At 39.7% G+C, this 19,649-nt stretch overlaps 2 protein-coding genes across 3 annotated transcripts in view; both read right to left on the reverse strand.

Moving 5' to 3' along the window:
* Positions 1 to 14,531, reverse strand: part of PSPC1 (paraspeckle component 1) — a 78,096-nt gene extending 63,565 nt beyond the window's left edge. Inside the window, exons 1-2 of one of the 2 annotated variants that reach the window (XM_045072422.1) lie at positions 13,973 to 14,531; positions 5,301 to 5,602 (exon numbers count right to left, since the gene is read on the reverse strand). In XM_045072422.1, the coding sequence (XP_044928357.1) occupies positions 5,301 to 5,602; positions 13,973 to 14,338 (668 nt within the window). In that variant the 5' untranslated portion in view covers positions 14,339 to 14,531. The remainder of the gene's footprint in view (positions 1 to 5,300; positions 5,603 to 13,972) is intronic. The other variant, XM_004778237.3, reaches the window with a different exon arrangement.
* A 1,267-nt stretch (positions 14,532 to 15,798) lies between these two features.
* ZMYM5 (zinc finger MYM-type containing 5) overlaps positions 15,799 to 19,649 on the reverse strand; it is a 78,682-nt gene continuing 74,831 nt past the window's right edge. The window contains exon 8 of the mRNA XM_004778240.3: positions 15,799 to 16,653. Coding sequence (XP_004778297.1) covers positions 16,621 to 16,653 — 33 coding nt within the window. The 3' untranslated portion in view covers positions 15,799 to 16,620. The remainder of the gene's footprint in view (positions 16,654 to 19,649) is intronic.

A 19,649-nucleotide genomic window follows, 5' to 3' on the forward strand; every position in this document is an offset into this window, starting at 1 on the left:
CAAATAAATAAATAAAATCTTTAAAAAAAAAAAATTCTACTTATAGCATAAAAGGGATATAGTGTCAGACTAAAATCTTCCATTAATCAGTTGTGCAATCTTACACAAATTACTTAACATCTCTTGGCCAGTTTCCTCACCTAAAAAATGGAATAATAGTGCTATGAGAATCCAAATGCTTATGACTATGATCATGATTATGAAAGATGAGACAGTACAGTGTTCAACAATTTGTCCATTCCCTCAAAAGTGTTCTTAAGTGATTCCAAAAGCTACCTGTAAAAAATAGTCAAATACTTCCCAATGCCTGGGTGTTAACTTTAAAAAAATACCAATTAATCAAAGCCTGCAGTGAAAAAAATACTAATCTTATGCCTTGCCTATTGCTTTAGGTCCTTCTTTCCTTCCTTCATTAAATAACTATTATTAGCTTAGTTTGTGGCCAGGAATTATGACACTACAGGTGCTAAGACAGTGTAATGCTAAGCAAAGTAAGTCAGAGAAAGACAAATACCATATGATTTTGCTCATATGCGGAATTTAAGAAAAAACAAAGGGAAAAAAAGAGACAAACCAAAAAACAGACTCTAACTACAGAGAACAGATGATTGGGAGGGGGGTATGAATGGGTGAAATAGGTGAAGGGTATTATTTTTATGAACACTGAGTAAGACACACAACTGTTGAATGACTATACTGTACACACATAACTAATAAAACACTGTATGTTAACTATACTGGAATTAAAATAAATTTAATTTAAAAAAGAAGAACAACATACGTGTTAGGATTACATAATGTAGAACAAGACAAACCCCTGTCCTCATGGAACTTAAAAATTCTACTGCAGAGAAAGACATACAAATTAAAACAGTAAATGCTAAGAAAAAAAATATATTGAGAAAGGAGATGTTGCAGAGGGGATGACTGTATCAAGATAAAACTACTTCTCTGAGGGGCACCAGGGTGGCTCAGTGGGTTAAGCCTCTGCTCATGATCCCGGGGTCCTGGGATCTAGCCCCACATCGGGCTCTCTGCTTGGCAGGGAGCCTGCTCCCCCGCCCCCTGTCTGCCTCTCTGCTTATGTGTGATCTCTGTCAAATAAAAAAATAAAATCTTTGGGGAAAAAAGAAGTTACCTCTCTGAGAAGATAACATCTTAGCAAAAGGTGAATAAAATGGAACAAGGCCTAAAATCTTAAAAAAATCTAAGAAAAAAAAAAATCACACAACTAAGCTGTGGGGCCAAAAACAGATGTTTTACATTGTCTTTGTAGCCAGTTCCCCAAACCCTAAAATATTTCCATGATTCCAACCAATAATACAGTAAATGGGCACATCTTATTACTAACAGAGATAAAAGGAATCAATACAATAATCAACTAAGGAACTTTTATATCAAATCCAGTGTAAAGACTAAGGATGAACATCAAGAACTTTGCTGTGGGAAAACTGAAAGGAATGGCATGTTAATACGGCAAGAGGTTTCAGGACTATTACTGACAAGTATTTTTACATAAATGGAGAGATATACCACATTCATGGAATAGAAAAGTCAGTATTGTGAAGATGTCAATATTCCCCCCAATGACCTCTACACTCAAGGCAATTTCAATCGAAAGCCCAGCAGAATTTTTCTTTATTGACAAGTCGATTTTAAAATCAGTAAAAATAATCTGAAACTAACATAACATTGTACATTAACTATACTAAAATTGAGAAATAAACGGATGGATAGAAAAAATAAGTAAGGATATACAAGACAACAACACCCAGAACAATTAAAAAAAAAAAAGGTGATACTATCTAATTTCAAACTTTAGCATAAAAGCTTAAATTAGCAAATTAAGCTTAAATAAAGCAAATTATTTAAGCAAAGCTTAAATAAACAAATTAAATTAGCTTAGCAAAAAAGCTTAAATAGCATAAATTAAGAAACTAGAGCATTGTTGTGGGGCACATCTGACTGGCTCAGTCTGTAGAGCAGGCAACTCTTGATCTCAGGGTTATAAATTTAAGCCCAATGTTAGGTGTAGAGATTACTAAAAAATAAAATCTTTAAGGGGCGCATGGGCAGCCCAGTCAGTTATGCATCTGTCTTTGTTTCAGGGGCTTCCTGATGAGCCAGGAGCTTGCTTCTCCCTCTCTATTCAGTAGCTCCCCCCACCCTGCTCTAACATGCTCACTCTCTCTAATAAATAAAATCTAAAATAAAATAAAATTAAATCTTTTAAAAAAAAGATACTGGTAGGGGCACCTGGGTGGCTCAGTGGGTTAAAGCTTCTGCCTTCGGCTCATATCATGATCCCAGCGTCCTGGGATAGAGCCCCGAATAGGGCTCTCTGCTCAGCAGGGAGCCTGCTTCCTCCTCTCTCTCTGCCTGCCCCTCTGCCTACTTGTGATCTCAGTCTGTCAAATAAATAAATAAAATCTTTAAAAAAAAAAAAGGTACTGGTATAACGGACACACAGATCAATGAAACAAAAAATAGTGCAGATTCTTCCCCTCAAGATTTTTGATAAAGATAAAAGATTAAAAAAGGAGAAATCATCTTTTCAATTACTTGTGCTTAAACAAATGGGTATCTGTATGGGGAAAAAAAATGAATTGTTATATCATACTCAAAATGGACCACAGGTATAAATTTAAAAAAGAAACTATAAAATGTCTCAAGAAAACACAAGAAAAACCTGCTACCTTGGGAGAGGCAGAAATTTCATACAAGGATCCAAAAAGCACAAGTCAGAAAAGAAAAAAAAAAAGATATATTATAATTCACTTCTGCTTTCTGAAGAATGCTAATAAGAAAATTTGAAAGCAAGCCACAGACTGGGAGAAATCATCATAAAACAGACCTGTATCCAGATGTTTTAAGTCAGTAAGACAAACCTCCCAATTAAAAAATAGGCAAAAGGGACGCCTGGGTGGCTCAGCTGGTTAAGCAGCTGCCTTCGGCTCAAGTCATGATCCCAGCGTCCTGGGATCGAGTCCCGCATCGGGCTCCTTGCTCCGCAGGGAGCCTGCTTCTCCCTCTGACTCTGCCTTCCACTCTATCTGCCTGTGCTCACTCTCGCTCGCTCGCTCTCTCTCTCTCTCTGACAAATAAATAAATAAATAATCTTTAAAAAAAAAAAATAGGCAAAAAATTTCAACAGACACTTCATAAGAGGTATAAAAATAGCCAAAAAAGCACATGAAAAGTTGCTAATCATTAGTAGTTAGTAAAATAAAAGTTTAAACTAACCACGAGAAGTTCTCATACTCACTAGACTATCCAAAAGACTAAAAATATCAAGTGTTAATAAATAAAATTTAAAAAAAATAAAAAAAGGGACGCCTGGGTGGCTCAGTTGGTTAAGCAGCTGCCTTCGGCTCAGGTCATGATCCCAGCGTCCTGGGATCGAGTCCCACATCGGGCTCCTTGCTCAGCAGGGAGCCTGCTTCTCCCTCTGCCTCTGCCTGCCATTCTGTCTGCCTGTGCTTGCTCTCTCCCCCTCTCTCTCTGATAAATAAATAAAATTAAAAAAAAAAATATCAAGTGTTGGTGAAGGTATGGAACAACTAACCTAGAACTCTGTCCCACTCATTGCTGGTAGGTATGTGAAACAGTACAACCATTTTGGAACATAATTTGGCAATTTCTTATAAAGCTGAAAATTCAGCCATTTACCCTTAAATATTACCCAAGCCACATGAAAACAATGTTTACAAGAAGCCTTTACACAAATGTCCATTTGTGTAAACCTTTATTCAAAATCGCCAACAGTTAGAAACAACTTGAACATTGACCGACCCTTAGATCACTGGCCAAACTATGATTATGTCCACATAATAGAATAAAACTCAGCCATAAAAAGGAACAAAATACTGATACAGTAGTATGAATGTAATTGCATAAATATTATCCTAAGCAAAAGAAATCAAACAGGTGGCGCCTTGGTGGCTAAATCAATTAAGTGTCTGCCTTCAACTGAGGTCATGATCCCAGAGTCCTGGGATCAAGCCCCAAGTCAGGCTACCTGCTCAGCTAGGAGTCTGTCTGCCTGCCCCTCTTCCTCTGTCCTGCGCTCGCTCTCTCTCTCTCTCTCTCTCAAATAAATAAAATCTTAAAAAAAGAAAGGAAGGAAGGAACACAAAAGAATATATACTATTTCATTTATATGAAATAACTAGAAAAGACAAAACTAATTTATAGGAGTGCAAAAGATGAGTAGCTATCTAGGACAGGGTTAAGGGGTGGAGAATAACTGCAAGAGAAAATAAAGGAACTTTTTTGGATGATGAAAATGTTCTCTATTTGACTGTGATTCTAAGTTACATAGTACATTCACTCGTTGAAACTCATTATGTTTTATATTTAAAATTGGGTGCAGGGGCGCCTGGGTGGCTCAGTGGGTCAAGCCTCTGCCTTTGGCTCAGGTCATGATCCCAGGGTCCTGGGATCGAGCCCCATATTGGGCTCTCTGCTCAGCAGGGAGCCCTGCCTTCTCCTCTCTCTGCCTGCCTCTCTGCCTGCTTGTGACCTCTGTCAAATTAAATAAATAAAATCTTAAAAAAAAAAAAAAAATTGGGTGCATTTTGGGGCATCTGGGTGGCTCAGTCAGTTAAACAGCTGCCTTCAGCTCAGGTCATGATCCCAGGATCTTGGCATCAAGCCCCAGGTCAGGCTCCCTGCTCTGCAGAGAGCCTGCTTCTCCCTCTCCCTCTGCCTGCCCCTCTGCCTACTTGTGCTCTCTCTGTCAAATAAAGTCTTCAAAAAAAAAAAAAAAAAAACCACACACACACAAAATTGGGTGCATTTTAATTCATGCAAATTATCAATCTCATGAAGAGGTTGGGCATTACTTTTAGCTGTATTTCTGCTGAAACCATAGCATCAAAGCTCGATTCTCTTGAATTTCCAGAAATTCTGTAAACAACCTAATAATACATAACAAATCCAGTTCCGCTAAAACTTAAAAAAAAAGCATTTATAAAGTTGATTATAATGTCATTCATCCATTATTTAAATATAAAACTTTCCTTTGCATATAATAGATACAGTCAGCTGAATGAAAATCATAATAGAAAACTTTTCTAAGATTCAATCAAGCATGAATCAATACACTGAAGTCTGAAGTATGACTCCTGCCTCCTGGAGATACACAAAAATTCCTTATTTATATTCAGTGAATATTTATTCAACACCTACTTACCCATATGCCAAAACAGTATGAACTGTGCAAGGAAAGAAAGAAGTTCAGAACAGAGAGAAGCCCATTTGCAACTGTACAGAAGGACGATGAGATGTTTAAAACTTACGTTGTTAGCAAGAACGCCCCATCACCACATCTTTCCAGAGCCTTTCGTGCAGGAGGTTTTGCTGCAAATTCTACAAAACCTTTTCCTGTAGCTCTACCACGATCATCCACAACCACAACGGCTTTCTCTACAGGACCAAACTGGGAAAATGCTTGCTCTAGCAGCTCATTGGAAACAACCGGCGAAAGGTTCTTGACAGTGAGGGCTGCTCCATGTGTAGCAAAACGAATTCGGAGAGGTCTGCTCTTCAAAATGGTGCCATCCAGCTCTGCTTTTGCAATTTCAGCCAGTGTTCTGGATTCCTTTTTAGGAGGAAAAATCACTTTTTAAAGATGATAGTAACACAAATAATTTTAAATAGCGGTTTCTAGGGAGAAGAGTTGGGTAGCTTTTGGAAATGGCGGATAGGGTCACTTTGTTTTTGTGTCATTCAACTTTGGTATCACATGCATTGTACTAATTATTCAAAAATAAGTATGTTTAAATACCCCAATGTCCCAAGTCATCACTAAAAGATTATCTATTCAGAAATTACCAGCTATTAAATATTTGAAGCAATCTTTTTAAATCTCCTACATATATTAAAAGAAAATAATTACTTTTTCAGACCAAGCACCAGTTACTGGAAGCTATTACTGAAAACAGAATAATTTCCCATATACTCCATGTTTTTGTATTTACATCTTAAAAAAACATCTCACTCCTCCAATGCCAGAAAATCCCTTTCCTTTTTATTTCTTTCTTCTATCATCTATGAAAACTCCTATCAGATGTTAATAACCACTTCTGAAATACTTTCATGGACTACACATTTCTCCATTATATTGAGAGAAGCAAACGTGTACATTCATGGGCCATGTGCTCTCCCCATTATAGAGAAAAATCAAGTGCACGTGCATTTATAAACTAGAAAATACATTCATTGCTGAAACCACTAGGGAACTTCCTTCTTGAAGAATTCAAAGCTGGTATAGAATATAGACATCTAAACATAATCAACAAATTGGAAGTTCAATATAGTTATGTTCTTTTTCTTTGTGTTGTGAGAACTCTCCAGAAAGAACTGAAAGAAGTTTTATATGCATCTGTAAGAGAACAAATATATTGTCTTATTTAAGTCTTAACGTCATAATAGATCCTTATTCAATACCTAAAATATTAATGACAGCTTTAAATTACTGCATTTATGCAGAAATCTATCTACAGAACTAATTTTACAAAGACAAATGAATCTAACCTTTTTACAGATTTTCAAAAAAGCTATTTCTAAAAATTACTCTTGGGGGACCTAACCAGCTAAGTCAGTAGGGCATGTGACGTGATCTCCGGGTTTTAATTTCAAGCCACACCTTGGGTATAGAGATTACTTAAAAATAAAATTTCAGGGGCACCTGGAAGGCTCAGTTAGTTAAGCATCTGCCTTCGGCTCAAGTCATGATCCCAATGTCCTGGAATCAAGCCCAGCGACAGGCTCTGTGCTCAGCGGGGAGCCTGCTTCCCCCTCTCTCTGTCTCTGTCTGCCTCTCTGCCCACTTGTGATCTGTCCGTCAAATAAATAAATAAAATCTTTTTTAAAAATTTTTAATTTAAATCATTCTTAAAAGTACCAACAAACAGGGGCACCTAGGTGGCTCAGTCATTATGCATCTGCCTTTGGCATAGGTCATGATCCCAGAGTCCTGAGATGGGAGCCCAGTATCAGACTCTGCTCAGCGGGAAGCCTGCTTCTCTCCCTCCCACTCCCCCTGCTTGTGTTCCCTCTCACTGTATCTCCCTCTGAAAATAAAAAATAAAATCTCAAAAAAAAAAAAAATGTACCAACAACCATTCAATAAATATCTAACAAGGGATAGGTACTTTGTACCTAATATGTCATATAAAATCCAACAACTCTAAGAGGTAGATTTTAAAAATACTGCTGGGTATGACTGAGAATGGCAAGAGGCATGAGGAAATTTTAAGGATGATAATGTTCTCTATCTTGATAGGAGTTTGAATTAAATGTTATTTTTCTAAATTGTACACTTAAAATTTGTGCATTTCACTGTATGCAGGTTTCAAACACCTCAAAAAAATAATACTGGACTCTAGTTAATGATAAGCATGCTAGAGTGTTCAGAGAATCAAGAACTGATGGGTAGAGTAAGATGAATAGGTAAGTGAAAAAATATATATAACAAAACTTAGAGAATCTAGATGGTGAATCAGAGGATGTTCATTACTATATATTTGAAATTTTTTCATAATAAAATGTTAAAGGATAGGAGGATAAAGAGAACCTGATGAGGACTTTCTAAAACTGAACACTGGTGGGCACCTGGCTGCCTCAGTTGGTAGAGTATGTCACTCTGGATCTTGGGATTGTGAATTCAACCCCCTCACTGGGAGTAGAGATTACTTAAGAATAAAATCTTAAGGGGACGCCTGGGTGGCTCAGTTGGTTGGGCGGCTGCCTTCGGCTCAGGTCGTGATCCCAGCGTCCTGGGATCGAGTCCCGCATCGGGCTCCTTGCTCGGCAGGGAGCCTGCTTCTCCCTCTGCCTCTGCCTGCCATTCTGTCTGCCTGTGCTCGCTCTCTCCCCCTCTCTCTCTCTGATAAATAAATAAAATCTTAAAAAAAAAAAAAAAGAATAAAATCTTAAGAAAATAATAAATAAGGGGTGCCTGGGTGGCTCAGTGATTTAAAGCCTCTGCCTTTGGCTCGGGTCATGATCCTGATGATCCTGGGATCATGAAAACAGAATAATTTCCCATATACTCCATGTTTTTGTACCTGGGATCCCTTGATCCTGGGATCAAGCCCAGCCATCAGGCTCTCTACTCAGCAGAGAGCCCGCTTCCTCCTCTCTCTGCCTGCTTCTCTGCCTACTTGTGACCTCTATCTGTCAAATAAATAAATTCTTAAAAAACAAAAACAAACAAACAAAAAAAAACCTGGGCTCCCAGACTTAAATAATAATAATAATAATAAATAAATAAATAAAACTGAGAAGTGCTTCCAGAGGGCATCTCCTGCTCAGATTCAGTCAAGTATATTCACAACATCATATATTATTTCCCCAAGAGAAGCAGGAAGTCCCAATTTTTATGTTAAATCAAGTAATTTATTTTATTATTATTATTTTTTTAAGATTTTATTTATTCACTTGGCACAGAGAGAGAGATCACAAGTAGGCGGAGAGACAGGCAGAGAGAGAGAGAGAGAGGAGGAAGCAGGCTCCCCACGGAGCAGAGAGCCCGATGCGGGGCTTGATCCCAGGACCCTGGGATCATGACCTGAGCAGAAGGCAGAGGCTTTAACCCACTGAGCCACCCAGGCGCCCCTCAAGTAATTTATTTTAAAGTTGGCAATGAATTAAATTACTTTGGGGCCAAATAAAATGTTTATGCTGTCATGAATTTTCAAAGCCATAATCCTTCTTCAAAACTTATATTTTCATTAATAATTCTACATCAGGATTTCTCACCTTCAGCACTCTTGACATTATGGAAAAGATAATTCTTGTTGTGGGGAGCTGTCCTGTGCATTACAGGAGGTTTAAGCCAGTAGAATAACCCCCACTTTTGACAATGAAAAATTTCTCCAGACACTGTCAAACGTCCCCCGGGGAAACAAAACCACCCCATTTAAGAACCACTGCTATAAATGTGTACTAAAGTTATCTGTAAATTCAATTAAAATTACGTGTTTGAAATGAAACCAAAGATTTCTTTACTTCATACCACAGAATAATGATAAGGTAAATTTTACTAAGTAGATACTATATGCTAGCCACTCATTATTTCATATAAATATACATAAATATGCATATAAATACACACCTACACAATTAGCTTCCATTATCCTCATCAACAACCTTACAAAGTGTGTTGTTAATATCCCCTCTTCACATATGGGGAAATAAGCCTAGCAGGTTGAAGTAACTCACCCCCAGATCTATACATAATTCATACTACCAATACACTATAAATTCCTCCTTCCAGCTAGTGTCCCTGCATCACTTTGCATAAAAAGTTAAATTACAGGTTTTCAATTTAAAAGGAATATAAAAAGATAACAAGAAACTGACTACCCCAAGATAGAAATTGCTTGAATTAGAATCTCATGATGTCCACTAGACCCTTTCAAAAGGCTCTTTACAAAGACCAGATCTTTTTATTGTTTGCTAGTGATTAAAACTGACCACTGCCAACAGTACTAAATTAATAAGTACAAGGAAATCCACCAATGCAAAATGGAAACAGCCTTCAAGTCAATCAACAGAAAGTTGGCTGGGTAACTGGCAGTCCACTCATACTGTGAAATACAATATGGTCATTAAAAATCAATCCAATGATATGAGAAGATGTCAAAGAGATATTAAATGAAAACCTCAGGGCGCCTGGGTGGCTCAGTGGGTTAAGCCACTGCCTTCGGCTCAGGTCGTGATCTCAGGGTCCTGGGATCGAGTCCCGCATCGGGCTCTCTGCTCAGCAGGGAGCCTGCTTCCCTCTCTCTCTCTCTGCCTGCCTCTCCATCTACTTGTGATTTCTCTCTGTCAAATAAATAAATAAAATCTTAAAAAAATAAAATAAAAATAAAATAAAATAAATGAAAACCTCAAATCACAGCAAAATGTGTACAGTACGGTTTGATATGGAAAAACCATAAAAAAGTTTAACAGTGATTACATTTAATGTGTTAGGGGACAACCTTTCACTAGAATTAAAACTGTAATAAGAAAACTTCCCTGAACTAAAAGAGCACTTGAAATTATATGCTGGACAGGCCACTAAGGAAATTCTACAAGATCTTCTCTAGTATTTGACATTCCGTAAGAAGTACATAGCATTTCATTATTAAAAACAAACCCAAGGGGAGAGGGTTTAGTCCCCAGTGGCTAAATTAATGTAAATTCAGTAGATTTTTAACTCTTTATTTACAATAGTGGTTCTCAAATCTTAGCAAGCATAATAACAACATAGAGGGCTAATTAAAACGCAAGACTACTGGGGTACCTGGGTGGCTCAGTGGATTAAGGCTCTGCCTTCGGCTCAGTTCATGATCTCAGGGTCTTGGGATTGAGACCCACAGAGACTGTACAACCCCTTATCCCCGCATCAGGATCTCTGCTTAGCAGGGGGCCTGCTTCTCCCTCTCTCTGCGTGCCTCTCTGCCTACTTGTGATCTCTGTCAAATAAATAAATAAAATATTTAAAAGGAAAACAAAAACAAAAATAAGATTGTTGGGTCCCAACCCCACAACTTGATTCAGTAGATCTAATCTAGGGTAGGGTCTCAGAATTTGCATTTCTAACAAATCCCAGTTAACAATTTTTAGGTCTAAGGTCAGCATTGCTAGCATGAATGATAGGGAAAATAATATAAGTACACTAGAGAGAGATGAATCTGCTGGAAAGGACCCACACTTTTGTGACTCACCACTCCAGAAATCTGGTTTTAGTACTGAACTAAAAGTAGGGGAGGGAAGAGATAAAAGCAGAAAGAGAGTTCAGGTCAAACTAATAACCAGTTTTAACTACATTAAACTATCTTTAAAATGCACCACTGGGACTCCTGGCAGAGCCAGTCTGAGAACCATGTGGCTCTTAATCTCAGTCAGGGTCTGCAGTTCGAACCCCTCATTGGGTGTAGAGATCATTTAAATAAACAATTTTTTTTAAAAAATGCACTACAACTTCTCAGTTAGTTTAGCAAATCTAATGTCAGTAACCAGTCAAATCCTAAAAAAGAATTTTTTGGGTCTAAAATTCCAGAAAATGTATCTAAAATAAACAATTTCAACCCTAATGTACTGTGGATTCAGAATCTGGATTAGGACCTTATGAGGAAATGCCACTTCAATTCTTTTTCCTCACGGTTACATTGTAGCAATGCTGACCCTGCACCATCTCCAAAATACTGTCTCACCTCATCAATTAACCAAAAAACTACAACCACCAATGTAAGAAAATTTAATTTTAAAGATTAATTGCCAAACAAGTTAAAAAATATACCTAAAAATATAAATCAAATAAAATTACACCAGGGGCACCTGGGTGGCTCAGTTGGTTAAGCGACTGCCTTCAGCTCAGGTCATGATCCTGGAGTCCTGGGATCGAGTCCCGCATCGGGCTCCCTGCTCAGCAGGGAGTTGGCTTCTCCCTCTGACCCTCTCCCCTCTCATGCTCCCTCACTCTCTCTCTCCTCTCTCAAGTAAATAAATAAAATATTAAAAAAAAAAAATTACACCACTATTATAGGGCCACTACACCACCACCACACACTAGAGCCACTACACCATTACTTACATTCAAATCAGGTATACACTATGATTTCCCTAAGTAGAAAAAGATACATAATCACTCAGAAATGTTTAAGGCTTTTAAATGTACCTGTTAATCACAGAGCTAAGATTAAACAGTAAAGTTATCCATAAAGTCAAACCTTGTAAGCTAAATTCTCATTTCCCAATGACTTATTTTTAACATGCCTACACAAAAAATACCACATGATACGTTTGGAGGAGCCTACCCCAAAGAAGCAGACAAGAGCAGTCCTCACCTCCCCATTTCATAATCCAATAGACTTTTTATTCTTTTTAAAAAAACTAAAAGCAAATATCCATTAGCCACATGTGGCTATTTAAGAATAAATAAAATTTAAAGTTTAAATTCTCCAGCACAACTGCCACAGTTCAAGTGCTCAACAGTCACATGTGGCTAGTAACTACTACACTGAACAGCACATACACATAGCATTTCCATCACTGCAGAAGTTCTATCGGACAGGGCTAATATACTAAAGTAAAGAAAGGATTATTAGTAGCTTTAAAGACAGAAGATTTTTTTCATGTCAAAATGTTTACTACTGGCTTATTTTTTAAGTGTAAGGCTTCCAAAACAAAAGGAAATCCAGGCCTACCATTCTTTCTCCAGAATGTCAACTTTAAAACAGACCAAAAGGGTGCCAAAGGCTACAAAGACCATGAAAATGTTAAGTAACATCTTTTTGGAAAGTTTACTAAAAACTGCCTAAAATATTTCATTGTAGAAACCTAAATTCCTTTAAGATAACTTTTGTAATTGTATCAAAAATAATTTTATCAAATGACAGTTTCTCTAATATCCAAAAGATATTTATAATTTCATGTTCAAAATGCACTGATTACGTAACTTAAATTTTAAGGAAATTTCCCCGTCTTGTTAATAATGCCCTGTGAAGATTTACCCTTCTCCTGAAGCCATTTAGATTTTAAATGTTCAGGGACACCTGGGTTGCTCAGTCGGTTAAGCCGCTGTTTCGGCTCAGGTTATGATCCCAGGGTCCTGGGATCCAGCTCAACGTCGCGATTCCAGCGCAGCGGAGAAACTGCTTCTCCCTCTCCCTCTGCCTACTTGTGCTCTCTAGCTCTCTGTCAAGTAAATAAATAAAATCTTAAAAAAAAAAAAAAAGTCAAATGTTCTCCCTAAAAAATACAATGTTATTAAATTACAATCAATTCTACCTACATGTTAAAACTTTGCCTTGGCCAACCACGAAGAGAACCCGATTTGGAACGTTAAAACTCCAGTAATAAAGCTTCCACAAACTGCCGTGCACATAAAATTTGAGGGTCAAACTAGAAAGGCAATACAACATAAGAAGTCTTTGTGTAAAAATGTCTCCCAGAAAAATATTTTGTTGGAAAAAAATCCAGCATCTAAATACGAATTACAATAAAGCTATATAACTGACACTGATGGAATTCACCACAAAGCACATGGGAAAACCAAATAAAGTAGATATTTTGACCTGCAAAAGGAAAGCCCCCTCTCTCTGAATTAAAAAAAAAATCTAAGGGAGGCACAAATTTGGCATGTTATTGGAAAAGTTTTAAGGTTTAAACTATAAAGTAAAATGCATGCTCTTTAGCATTAAGATGTGCACGTAAAATATAAAACAGTATATAATTCATACCCCCCCAACACGTGGAAACTTCCAGAATGTTTGGGAAGAGAGCACCCTACATTAGATACGTTAACAATTCAACACCGTCCCAATATTGCAGAGTTTAAGAACGAAGCAGTTAAAGGTGGGCTGCGCTGAGGTCAGGTGAGAAACATGGTTTACCGTTAAACGCATCCAAGTCTGGTTGCAACCAAGGAAATGATTTGGAAATTTTTTAAGAAGCGAGTCCGCTGGTTGGTTCTCCATGCCCAATGAAATTTTTGGCAAGACGAAGCTTCCGTTCCAAATTCATTATCTACTTCGCTTACAACACAATTCTGCCTGGAAGAAGTCTCACCCCAAAACGTTCCTGACCCTTGAGGGAATCAGAGAACTAGAACCCCAAACTGGGCCGGGTTAGCCGTAGCCTATATGTAGCGCCGGGCAAGCAAAGTCGGACGCGCGCAGAGCAGAAAATGTTGGCAACAGCAACCAAGAAGCGACGGCAAACCGAGCCCACTAATCGGAAATTCCGGGCTAAAACGCTGCCTTGGGTGAGAGGACAATTCAACGCGGCGGGAAAAACAAGGACGCGAGGCGCCCCGATTTTCACAGGCCATAGCACAGGCCTCAGCTGAACAAGAGCTTTCTCCACCGCGGCTGAAGAACGTGGACGATTGCCCGCGGCGCCCCGCTCCTCACAAGGGGCCTCCCTTCACTCCCCCTTCCCCCTCACATCCCCGCCAGCCAGGCACTACACTCACCAAACGGATGAAGCCGAAGCCACGGTCCCGATTGATGAAGACCTCGCTGGGCTCGCCGTAGCGCTCGAAGAGCCTCTTGAAGTCCTCTTCCGTGATATCTGTGGGCAGGTTCCCCACGAAGAGGCGGCAGCGTTGCGTGTACGTCTTTTCGCCCGGCTTGAGGAAGCTCTTGATGTCAATGGTGAATCCCATCTCTTCATCGGGGTGGTCCTCCGGAGCCACCGGGGCAGGTGGCGCCGGCTCCCCCGCCAGCGCGAGGGCCATGGCGGCCGATGGCTCGCTCTCGCCTGCGGCAGACTCAAGAGCTCGAAGGCGGGCCGGGTTTTTCTCAATGCGTACTTGCTTCAGGTTTCCCCTTAACATCATCTTAGTTCAATTCAGATTTCGGATATAATTCTAGAGCTACAGCCGTATCTCTATATATACCTACAAATACGGAATATAGAAGGAAAAAGTCAAAGAAGACGACCAAGTCGCTTAGCGCGCTGCTCTGCCTGGTGAGGATCACCGCCGCGGTAGCTGCACGTTCAAAATGGCGCTGCCACCACCCGCAGTTACAAGAAGAGACGCCGGCAGTAAGTCCCGCCCCTCCGCAAAGGCCGGCGCCGGAGCCAACGCGCCTGCGCATTATTGCACGCCAACGGCACGATAACTAACATGCGCAGGAGCACAATATTACATGAGGTGCGGATCCAAACCACTTCCTAGGCTACGCTAAATGCGGTTTCCCACCCTTCTAAATTAGCTGACTGTTGGGTTGCACTTATGAGAAAAATTGTGCACCAGTGTGTGAAAACATAATGATTTGAGGAATATCCAAATTCTTTTAGATATCCAGCTCAATTCTCAATGACTATGGAAAAACGAAAACTTGCAAATTTTACGCATGGCATTGAATAAGAAGATATTTCTCGGTGATTGAAACACCTTAAGACATTTATTTCTGTCCATCAACAGCAAGATTTTTATTATACTTATTGATAAAACTATCCGTTCTATAAAATAATTATACTGTTGATTATTCACCTCAGAGAAGGACTCCATGAAATTGCTTATGAAGTTCTGAACTCCTATAGACCATACTCCATAACAAGGGCCAGCAAATATTTTCTGTAAAGGGTCAGACTGCAAATATTTTAAGATTTGTGAGTCATGCAGTGTCTGCCAAACTACTCAGTTCCACTCAGTACATCTCCTGGGACATGGGCAGGCACTCCAGTGAGTGTTAAAAAGAGATGAATTCTCTCTGCAAAACATTTCAGTAGTTTCTCATGAGGTTAAACATATGCTCACTTAAGAAGAGCAATCCCACTTCTAATTATCCAAGTGAAATGAAAACTTGTATTCACGCAAAAAACTACATGCAACTGTTTATAGGGGCTTTATTTGTAATCAACAAGAACTGAAACAATCCAAATGTCCAAACTAGTGATAGGTAAACAGCGTGACATTCATATAATGGAATATGCTCAGCAATAAAAAGGAATGCACTACAGAACACAGATCAGTGGTTGCCAGGAGCTGGAGGTGGGGGGTGATTACACAGGGACACAGGGAAATTTTTGAAATGATGAAACTATATTCTGAATGAGGTGGTGGCTACACAATTTTATGTGTTTGTCAAAACTTGGTAAACTAAAAGGGTCAGTATTACTGTATGTAAATTATGCCTTAAAATTTTTTTTCAAAGATTTTATTTATTTATTCGACAAATACAGATCACAAGTAGGCAGAGAGAGGGGGGGAAGCAGGCTCCCTACGGAGCAGAGAGCCCGATGCGGGGCTCCATCCCAGGACCCCAGGACCACGACCTGAGCCAAAGGCAGAGGCCCTAACCCACTGAGCTACCCAGGCGCCCCTAAAAATTTTTAACTATTCAAAAATTTAAAAATAAAATACCATCGAGACTAATCCCTATTTACCTTAGTTACCATCCAAATTCTAATCACCCAGACTCTAATCCCCATGTAGGTCTGTAAATTCCTGAGTCTGACTCAATTCCCCACACCCCTCTCAGTTGCTCCAAAGCCACCTATTGAGTGCTTGGAAACTCACTCTCTGTAATCAGCAAAATCCCCTATTTTTTATTTTTTTATTCCTGCTTTAACTGGAATATGGTTTTCCTCTGAAGATTGCTTCCCCAACAGCCCTCCCTAAAAATGGACCTTTTTCCTACTTCCCATGTGTCACTGGATTTAAGGATGAGGCAGACATTCTCAATGATCCCTTACAAGCTGGAGAACATATCCCCTCTCCTTCAGCAAAAATCCCAGCTCCAAAATTCTCATGCCAACATAAACATGAGCTTATGCTCCCTCTCCCACTCTCCCTCTTCTTTACTCTCCCTTCCCCCCCATAATAACTTTTCACCACTCTTTAAATTTACAACCACAAATGTGAGGTAGGAATGCATATGAATGCATAGCCAATATTGTCAATATTTATTAACTTTGCTGAAGAAAAAGGCACAATCAGAATAAAATTGCCTCACTCGATCAGCACTAAATCAACTAACCTAATTTCATATGTAGCCTGCCTTCCTGTAACAAGAATGAATTGCCAGTGATCCCCTGGGAGACCAACCCATGGGATAGCATCTTCTTCCAAGCACTTTGCTTCTGCAGTTATCTAGTCACCTTCCCAAGTGATCAGCCACTTGATCTGTATTCAACTGTGTCCATCTGCAAAATAAAACAAACTACTGATAAAACTGTCACCTTAAAAAAAAAAAAAGGAACGAAAAACCCCCTTTCTTAGACCTATGTTATCCTTTAGCTATTTCTTTTTTTTTTTAAGATTTTATTTATTTATTTGACAGAGAGAGATCACAAGCAGACAGAGAGGCAGGCAGAGAGGGAGATAGAGGGAAGCAGGCTCCCTGCTGAGCAGAGAGCCAGATGCGGGACTCTATCCGAGGATCCTGAGATCATGACCTGAGCCGAAGGCAGCGGCTTAATCCACTGAGCCACCCAGGCGCCCCATCCTTTAGCTATTTTACTAGAAAGATAGAAACAGTGAAAGCGGAAGAATTGTCTATATTTTGTCTCTATTTGCTAATTTGATATCTCCTTAAGCCACATTAATCAGATGTCTGTCCCCACATTCTATTCCTCTGAAACCTCGCTTGGCACAATGGTGACAGCCTCTACTTTACCAGGTGCAACAGTCAAATCTCAGACTTCTCAGCCCCATTTGCCATTGTAGACCCGTGCCTGAGTTTCACCATGTATAATTTGGTAATAATACCTACTTAACAGAGTTATTGTGCATAGTAAATGAGTTACAGTATTATATTTGGAAAATATTCTGGTACCTTAAGTGTTATTATTGGTCACTTTTCTCATATCTTCTGGAAACACTGTTCTGTCCTCTGTACTATCATCTTCTCTTCATGTTCTTACACCTCACTGGACACTCCTCAGGCATTATATCTTTCCTGGGAATCTTTAGTATGTTAGAGAGCCACAAGTTGAAGTCCTTCTCTTTAAGTATATTCAATCCCTAGGTCAGGCCATCCACATCATGGTACCTCAGAAGCATTAGAGCATCTTTTCTAAACCTCGACACTATTTGCATTTTGTACCAAATAATTATTTGTCGTGAGCGGATGTTTAGAAGTGTGACTGGCTCCTACCACCTAGATGCCAGTAGCACCCCACTCCCAGCTGTGACAAAGCAAAACCTGCCAGGCATTATTGCAATTGTGCTATACTTATTAACTCATTAATCTTCATAACAATATCTTCTTACTGTTGTCACTTTTATTTTTGTTTATTTTTTAAAGGTTTTATTTATCTGTCAGAGAGAGGGCGGAGAGAGAGTACAAAAGCGGGGTGGGGGGGAACAGCAGGCAGAGGGAAAACCAGGCTCCCTACTGAGCAAGGGGCCTGATGAGGGACTCAATACCAGGACCCTGGGATCATGACCTGAGTCTAATACAGATCCTAATCAACTGAGCCACCCAGGAGTCCCTATTGTTGTCACTTTTAAACTTCATTTTTTACTTTTTTTAAAGATTTTATTTATTTATTTGACAGACAGGGATTATAGTAGACAGAGGCAGGCAGGTGGGGGGAAAGTTGGAGAACAGGCTCCCTGCTGAGCAGAGAGCCCGATGCCGGATGCAGAGCTTGATTCCAGGACCCTGGGATCATGACCTGAGCTAAAGGCAGAGGCTTTAACCCACTGAGCCACCCAGGTGCCCCCAAACTTCATTTTTTAGAGCAGTTTTAGATTCACAGCAAAATTTAAAGGAAGGTACAGAGATTTCGCATATACTTCCTGCTTCTACATATGCACAGTTTTCCCCATTATATACATAACCCACAAAAATGATACATCTGTTACAGTTGATGAACTATATTGACACATCATGATCACATAGAGTCCAATAGGTTTCACTCAGTAGTGTATATTCTATGGGTCTGGAAAAATTTATGGTGACATGTATCCACCATTACAGATTACACAGAGTGCTTTCTCTTTTTTTTTTTAATTTTTCAATTTATTTATTTTCAGAAAAACAGTATTCATTATTTTTTCACCATACCCAGTGCTCCATGCAATCCGTGCCCTCTCTAATACCCACCACCTGGTACCCTAACCTCCCACCCCCCCCGCCACTTCAAACCCCTCAGATTGTTTTTCAGAGTCCATAGTCTCTCATGATTCACCTCCCCTTCCAATTTACCCCAACTCCCTTCTCCTCTCTAACACCCCTTGTCCTCCATGATATTTGTTATGCTCCACAAATAAATGAAACCATATGATAATTGACTCTCTCTGCTTGACTTATTTCACTCAGCATAATCTCTTCCAGTCCCGTCCATGTTGCTACAAAAGTTGGGTATTCATCCTTTCTGATGGAGGCATAATACTCCATAGTGTATATGGACCACATCTTCCTTATCCATTCGTCCGTTGAAGGGCATCTTGGTTCTTTCCACAGTTTGGCGACTGTGGCCATTGCTGCTATAAACATTGGGGTACAGATGGCCCTTCTTTTCACGACATCTGTATCTTTGGGGTAAATACCCAGGAGTGCAATTGCAGGGTCATAGGGAAGTTCTATTTTTAATTTCTTGAGGAATCTCCACACTGTTCTCCAAAGAGGCTGCACCAACTTGCATACCCACCAACAGTGTAAGAGGGTTCCTCTTTCTCCACATCCTCTCCAACACATGTTGTTTCCTGTTTTGTTAATTTTGGCCATTCTAACTGGTGTAAGGTGATATCTCAATGTGGTTTTTTTTTTTTAAGATTTTTTTATTTATTTGTCAGAGAGAGAGAGAGGGAGAGAGAGAGAACACAGGCAGACAGAATGGCAGGCAGAGGGAGAGGGAGAAGCAGACTCCCTGCCGAGCAAGGAGCCCGATGTGGGACTCGATCCCAGGATGCTGGGATCATGACCTGAGCCGAAGGCAGCTGCTTAACCAACTGAGCCACCCAGGCGTCCCCTCAATGTGGTTTTAATTTGAATCTCCCTGAGGGCTAATGATGATGAACATTTTTTCATGTGTCTGATCAGAGTGCTTTCTCTTAATTGATTTGAAAGAGGCAGAGAGAGCAGGACCAGGGGGAGGGGCAAAGGGAGAGGAAGAGGGAAAGCAGACTCCCCTCTGAGCGGGGAGCCCAGTCAGGGCTCAATCCCAGGACACTGAGATCATGACCTGAACAA

The sequence above is a fragment of the Mustela putorius genome, unplaced genomic scaffold (assembly GCF_011764305.1).
Source record: "Mustela putorius furo isolate JIRA1106 unplaced genomic scaffold, ASM1176430v1.1 tig00004035_pilon_pilon_pilon, whole genome shotgun sequence".
Taxonomy (NCBI): domain Eukaryota; kingdom Metazoa; phylum Chordata; class Mammalia; order Carnivora; family Mustelidae; genus Mustela; species Mustela putorius.